At 36.7% G+C, this 10,485-nt stretch overlaps 1 protein-coding gene across 2 annotated transcripts in view; it reads right to left on the bottom strand.

The window, feature by feature from the left end:
- The window catches only part of AP4E1 (adaptor related protein complex 4 subunit epsilon 1), a 55,105-nt gene that overhangs the window by 3,666 nt on the left and 40,954 nt on the right, over positions 1-10,485 (bottom strand). For both annotated transcript variants that reach the window (XM_025472803.3, XM_025472804.3), the window contains exons 17-20: positions 7,903-8,161; positions 3,787-4,344; positions 2,201-2,391; positions 491-648 (exon numbers count right to left, since the gene is read on the bottom strand). In XM_025472803.3, coding sequence (XP_025328588.1) covers positions 491-648; positions 2,201-2,391; positions 3,787-4,344; positions 7,903-8,161 — 1,166 coding nt within the window. The remainder of the gene's footprint in view (positions 1-490; positions 649-2,200; positions 2,392-3,786; positions 4,345-7,902; positions 8,162-10,485) is intronic.

Genomic DNA, 10,485 nt, shown 5'->3' with positions numbered 1-10,485 from the left:
AGGAAAGATATCTTGACACATGGTACATGAATGAACGTTGAAGACATCACGCTAAGTGAAATAAGCCAGTCACAAAAGGACAAATATTGCATAATTCACCTAATATGAGACACCTAGAGTAATTGAATTCATAGAGACAGAAGGAAGAATGGTGTTACTAAGAGCTAGAGGGAATGATAAGTTAGTGTTTAAAGGGCACAGGATTTTAGTTAAGGAAGAGGAAAAGTTCTGGAAGTGATGGTGGCAACAGTTGTACAACAATATGAATGTACTTAATGTCAATGAACTGTACAGTTAAAATTGGTTAAAATGGAAAATTTTGTTATGTTTTACCACACAAAAAAAATACTTAGTTTGAACAACACACTCATTTGAAAGATACTCATAACAGGAAATACAGCTCTAAGAAATTTGATACTCGTAAAAGTTGATTCGTGCTCTGTGAGAAAGCCCCTATAACACAAGATTGTCTTTATGTAACTCTACGAACCTATAATTTCAACAACATGAAGTCTTAGTTTCTGTTGCAGGGTCTTTAGGGCAGAAGACAGAGCAGCTTGAGATTCTGACACTTTTACATTTTGCTTCACATCATTTGCGAAGGATAACCAGAGTTTGCCAAAGTTTTCAGTTGAGATTTTTAACGGTCTGAAAATAATTTTTAAAATTAGATTTATGTCCAAAAGAATGAAATTAATTCTAAACAAACAAACAAATACATTTCAAATGACTCATGAGAATAAAACAATCGTTGTAAATCTGGGTCCCACAAAATTTGTTTTTAAACTATGTTAAGAATGCTTACCATCATACTCCAAACTGATGAAAATACTGAAAAAAAGATGTTATTAAGGTGTAAATGTCTTTTCAATAAATCACTCACTTCTCTCTTTATCTGAGCATTAGTCATTTCAGTAAAATTTTACAAAGTGATTTCATGAATCATTCAAATATAAAACTTTCTTTCACATATACTTTGGATTTGGGGATAATAAGACACTATCTACATCCTGTACAGAGTATGAATACAAAGATCTAGCACCTTATGTAAATTAGACCGTGGAAAGGATTTTAACAAATGTATTTTTTAAATGTCTCATGACACTTAAGATCAAATAGTTAACGTTGGGTCTCTAGAGTGGGGGTAGAATTATAGGGAACTTTTATATTCTACTTATATTTTTCTATACCATCTGAATTTTTATAATAATTATACATTTATTCTTTAATTAGGAAAAATATTTTTTAAAGATACACAGGATTTTTTTGTTTTTGTTTTTGTTTTTTTTAGATACACAGGATTTTATTAATACACACAGAAGACCTGTTTATCATATGTATTGTGCTTGGTCAGGTTACTAATGCTCACCATGGGATACACCCCTACAGTCAGAACATGTTAGTTCTTAGAAGGCTGGATTCTACGTTATTCAGCACCAAAGGCAGAAACACTCTTTGACAGAGAGAGAAACATGTTCTTACTAAAAGATTTTAAAGAGTAGGCAAAAATTACAACAGTGTAACACAAGTGAATGTGTGAAGGTTAAAGAACTTTACAGATACTCATGCGTATTCTGCACTCTTGGTTCACGTGGCTTTTTCTAAAAAATGTCTGAATACAGTACAATATTACCATAAAACTAAATGAAGGAAGAGTGAAGAAGCTGTCTTCAATTATTTGGTAACACTGCAGAGTGCCTAGTATGATGCTAAATACTTATTATATCTCTAATAGAAGTTTAATAACCCTGAGTAATTTGCTTACAGATCTCGGAAGCTTAATAAACAGATTTTATGAAAGAGTTAATCAAATATATGAAATATAAATGAGAGAAGCTTCAAAAGCTTTTTTAAAAAGCCAGGCAGATTCTCTAAAGTTATTTCAGATTAAACATTTGTTCAGTATTACGTTCTTTTAGAGGTTTTCCAAGATTAGTAATCAACCTCAACCTAAATCAAGTCCCATATTATAATTGCTCATCGTGCCATTTACTTTCTCTTCACAGCACAATTCAAGACTATATATGCATTCATGTGATGTGTTCTCTGCTCTAAGACTGAACACTCCCTAAAGGAAGGGACTGTATCTAGTTTTGAATTATATTCTCTAGCACCTAGCACAATGTTTCTCTCCAGAGAAAAGGCCTAATAAATATTTGCTGAATGAATACCTTGAATTAATATTCCAGAAAATATTTACCTAATGAAATCTAATAGCGATAAGTTTACAGAAAATTCAAGCTGAACAGAATGAGTATCCATCATTTGATAATTTATAAAACCAGTAAGATTCCCGTCTGTAAAAGGTTTCTCCATCTGCACATTATACTGAAAGGTTTTGATGCTTTCTGCTTCTATTACAGGCAAGCAGCATCCAGGTTGCTCAGTGATCTGTAAATAAAAGTAATAAAAGTACTGAAGAAGGGATCAATACAGACTATCATATGAATACCAATTTTCTATTTCACTGAAGTTTGAATAACACACTTTTGTGAGACATTAAAAACAAACCACATTATGAAAATGACAACTTCACTTGAGAAAAATTCACTAACACAGGTAATTAAGAAATAGAATACAGGTAAAGGTTGTGTAACAAATTGCAGTGAAAATCTGTAAAATTTAGCAACAATAGTAAAAAAATTATTAAGCTTGAATCTTTTGGTTCTCAACTCTGGCTAGCACCATATGTTTAAAGTGAGGAGAGTTAAAACACACACACACACACACACACACACACACACACACACACAGGTGTCTTCCCTTCTCAATCTACATTGTTACTCAAGCTATGGGGGTTGAGTTGCCCAAGCAACTAGATTGGATTTTATTTTATTTTATTAAGTTCCACTGGTGATCCTAATGCCCATCTAGAGTCAGGAACTTCTGCCCTGGTCAGTGGCTCAGGTAATATCCCATTCAACATATTGTAGCTCATAGGAGAAATTGGGTCAGTCTTGTGAAATAACTGACCTACTGGTCAAATCTCATTATAATTCCACCAAGGACATCATATCCATACCATAATATAATTAAACATATTTCCAGAAATCACAATGGCAATCTCTTAGAGCTAGGGAAGAAATAAAATTGATGCCCAAGCACTCAGTACAGAAAAATAAATCAGTGAAAGAAAAAGGCAGTAGACAGTATACACATTTATTCTTTAATATTCTTATTCCTTGATGTTCTGCTTTGTTAAACTGAGAACTTTGTCTCGGTATTTATAACAAGAATGAATGAGACATTTAAAGAGTGCAAAAAAAAATCACAAAATATACACTGAAAATAATAACACAGTAACACCATGTGCCAGGTACTGCTGTAAGCATTTTACAGATATTAACTCATTTTCTCCTTACAGTAACAGGCAGACACTATTAATATCTTCATTTTAAATGTGAAGAAACTCAAAGCCACAAAGCAGTTACATAACCTGACCATGTAACACAGCTAATAAGTAGCAGAAGCAAGATTCAAAGCCAAGCAATCTGAGTCAAGAGCCTCCCTTCTTAACTACTATGCCCTATCAATACTCACTTTGTATTTATGGCCTTCCCCAGTACAGTTGGAAAATCTTTATGATGTTTTATCTCTTTTGCATAATTCACCCCTACTCAAAAATAATTAAAAAATCCTGTCACACCTTTGGGGTTTTTTTTTTTTTTTTTGCTAAAGAGAAAAGGATGTGGATGAAATTTAAAACCATCAGAAGAGCCAACAGCAGAAATACTAAGTAAGCATTGTCCATTTAAGGCAGAAATAAGGAACCATTCATTACCTTACCTTGAAATATTCTGCTGGAGCAATTTCTAAGTTAGCACTTTTCAATTCCAAACCACTCTTATTAGAAACTGACCATACCATCAATAAACAATCATCTTTCCAAATTTTGTAAGAAGACATTGATATGGTTTCATTATGACAGACCTCCACAAGATCTGAATGCATGTGCTCTGAAGTTTCTTCCAGTAAAGAAGAAGCTAAAGAGGTTTCATTAGCAACTGAGGGTGCAGTGGGCTGAGAAGGGTGAAAACCTTCCATGTTGTTATCTGTAAACAAAGATGGTGAAGACAGCTTGCAATTGGAGAGTTTCTCAACTGAAGGTAGTTCTGTGAGTGACTCAGAATCCAAAAGTTCAGAATTGAGAGAAAATTTATTTAATTCTTTGTCTTCTCTATCCTGCAAAGTATCCAAATAATAATCATCTTCATAAGTTGCATTTGACGAAGAACTAAAGTAAGAACAGGTGATATTATGAGCACTGCTTGTTTCTCCACTTTTGGTTTCCTTGACTTTTGATTTCCTTCTGAATTTGTGAGATACAGTATCTGCTTTTCCTAGCTGCAAAAATAAAACATAATATTTAAAAATCCATTCTACCAGTCATGAGTTTTAAACATTTTTCTATAATTTCAAATGAGTAATTTACTAACTTGTTAAAATTCTATCTATAAAGCATAGGTTAACAAAATCATCGGAGATGAATAAATGTTAAGCCCTAAAATTCTGACAGCTACCTCACTTTGAACTATCAGCTAAATCTTAGTTCTCATTAAAAACACATAAAATCAAAAAAAGAAAGTCAAAAAGTCATTTGTGAACAATTCTAAAAACTTGTTCAATTTCAGAATGCTAGAGTGTAGAATTGCACAAATTAAAAACAGTGAGGGATGCCTCAGTGGCTCAGTTGATTGGGTGTCCAACTCTTGATTTTGGCTTGGGTCATAATCTCGGGGTCATGAGACTGAGCCCCGCATCAGCTCTGTGCTGAGCACGGAGTCTGCTTGAGATTCTCTCCCTCTCTCTCCCTGTCCCCTCCCAACTGCTCACACATGTACTCTCTAAAAAAATTTAAAAAACAGTAAAATTTTTAAAATAAAATAAAAACAGTGAGAAACCTAGTCATGTTTTGAGTTTCCAGATCTGCCCTGTAGAAGAGAAGATAACCTCAAATACAGGATGGTTCAAACTCTGGTTTGGCAGTCTATAGTAACCATGATTTTATGGCACACAAGTCAATGAACAGAGAAGAAAAACTGGTTTTACCTCAAGAACCAACTGGCAGTGGCTGACACACACATAGCAGGCAAGAACTCTATAAGTGACTAGTGATGTTTCCTATTGACTCAGGAAATGAGAATGGCAAATTTGCCATCCCTGAACCAACACTTCTGGGGAATGGTCTATAAATCTATGTAAGAAAAGTAGAGTGATGCTTACAGTTCTCCCTTGCCTTCCAAAGTTCTATATAAAATCAGCGCAGCAGGCACTACTCTAAATCCACATTTCCATCCGCCCTGGGGCAGTGTGGCCACCATTCACATCATTCTAGTTCTTCCATGCCCTCTTACTCCCTCAAGTCCCAATACCTCTTCCAACTCTTGGCAGTGAATTTGTCTCCTATCTTTCAATTCAGAAGTCCTCAAACAAGAACTAAAATTCTATTAGCACAAAAGCGAAAACAAGGGGGGTGGGTGAAGGATTTCCATTTTCAAGCAGCCATGGGACTCAAATTAGACCTATATTAGACTGTTCAGTATTGTTCCTCAGGTCTCTGATGCTCTGAGTTTCTTCATTTGCTTTTTGTTTTCTCTTTTCTGTGTTTCATTTTGGGTATTTTTGATACTTCATCTTCAAGTTTATTTTTTTTTCTTCTGTACTGTCTAATCTGCTGTTATTCAGAAGCTACACAAGCCATAAGACACTAGAATGACATCTTTGTTAAATAAAGAAAAGAAATAGTCAACCTAGACCTCAGAGAAAATAACTTTTAAAAATGAAGGTAAAAAAGAAAGGAAAACTAAGAAACAGACTCTTAACTATAGAGAACAAACTGAAGGTTACAAGAGGGGAGAGACATGGGGTTAACTAGATGATGGGGATTAAGAAATACACTTGTAGTGATGAGCACCAGGTGTTGTATTAAGTATTAAATCACTAAATTCTACACCTGAAACTAATATTATACTGTAGATTAACTAGAATTTAAACAAAAACTGAAAAAAAAAAAAAAGATAAAATAAAGGGCAAGGGTGAGGGGAATTTAAAAAAAAAAAAGCAAGCCTTGATCCTTAGAGTGAATTATGTAAAAAAATTAACCCATAAAGGACCTACTATACCTTAAGTGGAAAAATAACCTAAATATATTTCTGGTATCAAGCCCACCACCAAAAAAAGAAAAAAAAAAAGCCCGATAATTCATTTGTCACACTGAATGCTCGCTTGAGAAAGATTGTTTAACTGAAAGCTCTGCACTTTGTCAAGAGGGCAGGAATCCTTCAACAGCAGCCAGGGGATTCACAAATCAGGGCTCCGTAGCCTGGGTGCATGCTGATCTTTTTTTTTTTTTTTTTTTTTTTTTTTTTTTTTTTTTTGGTGCATGCTGATCTTTAAGAACTCACCCCACGGGTCTAGGGCATTCACAGGTACCCTTACAGAAGCCAGCTGGAACATCTTAAAAACCCAAAGTAAGTCACCTTGCTGCTGAAATGCAAATGCTGAGACAGCATTAAGATCCATTACTTATTAATAGTTTGAAATTGATTTTTTTTTCCTTAGGAGGGAATATCAAGGCTGATAGAAATGAAGTCCAGAAAAGAGACAGAAAACAGGCAAAAAGCATAGGAATGGAGAGGAAATTCCACCAATGGAGAAAGAAGATGTAAGAACTGGAATGATCTAAAACTGAAGAAAATTGGGCAGCCCGGGTGGCTCAGTGGTTTACCACTGCCTTCAGTCCAGGGCGTGATCCTGGAGATCCGGGATCAAGTCCCACGTCGTGCTCCCTGCATGGAGCCTGCTTCTCCCTCTGCCTGTATCTCTGCCTCTCTCTCTCCCTGTGTCTCTCATGAGTAAACAAATAAAATCTTAAAAAAAAAAAAAAAAAACCTGAAGAAAATGGAGCTCTAATCACAATTTTGTACCAGGTAGGTCCATCAGTCCACCAGATGGAAAATTACATGGAATTCTCAGATGCTCAAAAATAGCACCTGTCCTTTACTCCAATTTTTCATTCTTTAATAAAAAATTATAATAATAATATATCAGCATTAAAAGTTTTGAAAATCATAATGCCCGAGTGTAGTTTTCATTTTTGCATAATTCTTTGTCTCAATAACTTTTATCTTCTTTTCTTTTTTTAAAGATTTATTTTTATTTATTTATGATAGACATAGAGAGAGAGAGAGAGGCAGAGACACAGGCAGAGGGAGAAGCAGGCTCCATGCCAGGAGCCCGACGCGGAACTCGATCCCGGGACTCCAGGATCGCTCCCTGGGCCAAAGGCAGGCGCTAAACCGCTGAGCCACCCAGGGATCCCCAATAACTTTTATCTTCTTAACAGTTATGAACAAAGTATAAATAAAACTTTCTATTCTGCCTTTTTGCTTAATATATCACATGTATGTTTTATTTTAAATAAATGCAAGATTTACCATAATTAATGGCTGAGTAATATTCTGAGCGAACATAATTATATACCCATTCTCCTACTGTTAGATATCTATTTCTTACTATTAAAAATACCATTTTGAGAACTACTTTTTCCATAGACACATCAAAATTGTTGAACTATTATTAATGCCAATACTTCCATTAAGCCCCCTTCCCACTGAGAACTGTCCTATCCATCCATGGGAGTAATACCAGTGGTCATATCTGTAACTTTATTTGGACCCTGACCCTTGCCCCAGCTGAATGGACTACAGAAAATACCTGACTCAAGCTAAACCAATTAGAATTTCTCTTTCAGGAATATATAAAGTGTGTCATTGGTGGCTTTGGAGCTGGGGAAGCCATTTCCCACCGCGTGTAAGGTGACAGCCAAGAACTTCTATAGAGCCAGTTTTTTTGTACAAGGCAGGGACACAGATTCTCAGAAGAATAAAACAGACTACTTACCAAATTGATTGTACTTTCTGATCCTAGCCCAACAAATAACGATGATGCCAGCAGCTGCTTTTCTTTCTCCTCTTTAGATTGGGTAAGGACTTGACACTGATCCTTTTTTGTTATAGTTTGGTCTACATTCTCCATTATTATGCTCTCTTGAGGAACAGGCAGAGCTTCAGTTTCATCCCCAGTTTTACCTTCCTTCTTAGGAAGATAGCCCTCTTTCCCCCACAATTTCTTTATACCTTCCAGCTTCAAGCTATTTGTCCTAAGGAGATTAATAATACAATTAAGTCAACTTAATAACTCCTGAAGAGTAACTTTCTTGAGGCATTTTTAAAAACACATCATTGCCATGGCCTCTTAAAACAGCTTTCAGGGGTACCTGGGTGGCTCAGTCAGTTAAGCATCTTTAACCCTTGATTTTGGCTCAGGTTGTGATCTCCAGGTCATGAGACTGAGCCCCAAGACAGGCATCTCTAGGATGCTCAACAGCAGCAACTCAAAGGGATTCATAAATGCCCACAGTGTTTCTGTAACCCTGTTTATCAAAACATATTCTTTAAGAAGAAAAAAGGCCAACTCTCCAAGTTTTACTAATAATTTAAATATCAGTTGAACAAAAAGGTTAAGTGTGATGAACACTGGGATGCCCTATCCAGATCATTCTTCAATAAAGGACATGTTGCCCTCTTCGTTGGGAGTACAGCCCTCTCTGGGACAGCCTCAGCTGCAGAGGGACACCTCGCCTGAGACCATCCCCTCCTGGGCAGCCCACACTAGTGGGCTGTTGAACAGAAGTATGGAGTCCTGGCCACATATGTGGGACTAACCCAGGACAACTCTGAAGGGCCACTCTAACTTCTGAGCTCCCCATGGGGTCAGCAGAGGCTGCTGTTAGACTGCATTGCATCTTAACTTCTTCCTCTGCCCACACCTGCTTGTTTCTCCTTCCTTCCACAGGTGGTGATCACAAGGCCACTCAATATTCTTTTTTTTTTTTTTTAAGATTTTATTTATTTATTCATGAGAGACACAGAGAAAGAGAGAGGCAGAGGGAGAAGCAGGCTCCATGCCAGAAGCCTGACGTGGGACTTAATCCCGGGTCTCCAGGATCAGGCCCTGGGCTGAAGGCGGCCCTAAACCACTGAGCCACGCTAAACTGCTGAGCCACCCAGGCTGTTGTGCCACTCAATATTCTGATGCTAAATCCATGATGGAATGCACACCCCAGGGAATCCAATTCACAAAAGAAACAAAATAGGAAAGGAGAGGAAAAATAAACCTAAAAGGAGCCTCAAGCTACTTTAAAGATTTTTCTGGCATATTTCATCTGCATGCATGCCTATTATCAACATAAATTTTCTGTCGTGGGGACACCTGGGTGGCTCAGTGGTTCAGTGTCTGCCTTTGGCCCAAGGCGTGATCCTGGGATCCAGGATCAAATCGCGCATTGGGCTCCCTGCACAGAGCCTGCTTCTCCCTCTGCCTGTGTCTCTGCCTCTCTCTCTGTGGTCTCTCATGAATAAATAAATCTTTAAAAAAAAAACTTTTCTCTGTCGTGGATTACATATCAGCCATCTAAAAGACAGGAAAACTAAGGGCACAAAATATGCTTCTTTATGATATGAAACATACTGTAAAAGAATTTTTTTTCTGTAAAAGAATTTTTTTAAACATGAGTCATCTTTGCCTGGATTTTTACAACAATAATGTAATTCGTGGTTTTACGTGGTATACCTTTGTATTGTTTTTAAACAGATCACTCAAACACAGATGTAAATTCTAGCCAAGCTAACCTTCAAAAGATTAGGGATACACTTTAACTCAGCTCTAGGAATTCCCTTTTAAGATAGCCCCCAAATAGGGCCTAAGGTAAGAAATTCTAAATTGAGCTTGCTACTACTTCATTCTCAGCTTGCCAGAGATTGCAGAAGAGCGACTGTCTCCTCTCTAAAGCTGAGTTGCCTTGTTAATTACAACACAGGTGCCTAATCTGAAATGATGTGTGAGCTGTGGTCCTCTTTGGAAAGGAATTTTAAATTCATCCCTCACGTTCCACTTCATGGTAACACAGCATATGTATAATTCTTTAGCAACTCAGCCAAATGTCATTTCTCTGAGAGTATGGTACGTGTGTATGTATAGGATTTACAAAGATTGTCAAGTCCTCCAGATCTTAGTTCAGTACTAAACAAACAGATGCTCTCACCTGTTGTGCCTGTAAAAGAGACTAAGTTTCCTCCCTGGGTTTAGAGGCTTCCTGTCCCCTCTTTCCCTTGTCCTGGTGTTCTGATTGGGGCACATAATTGCTACCACCTCTACCATCAAATGCTCACAAATCATCTGTCCCCCATACTTGGAATATCAAAATTAAATGTCTAGGAAAGAAAAGAATGTCAACAGAGCAGGAAAAAGAAGCTAAGAAAGAATTTCATTCAGCATATCATCCTATATTCCTCATAATCTATGAGTCACTCTTCTGATAAATACTTCTTCCAACCATCATGCTGGAAGACTGACAAATGCAAAGATGAACATTAATAAAATAAGGTGACTGACTCTATAATGAACATATGAGGACTCAAAATT

This window comes from Canis lupus, chromosome 30 (genome assembly GCF_003254725.2).
Source record: "Canis lupus dingo isolate Sandy chromosome 30, ASM325472v2, whole genome shotgun sequence".
NCBI lineage: Eukaryota > Metazoa > Chordata > Mammalia > Carnivora > Canidae > Canis > Canis lupus.
Note: the sequence above shows the minus strand (reverse complement) of the source record. Positions and strands in the feature narration are given on the sequence as shown.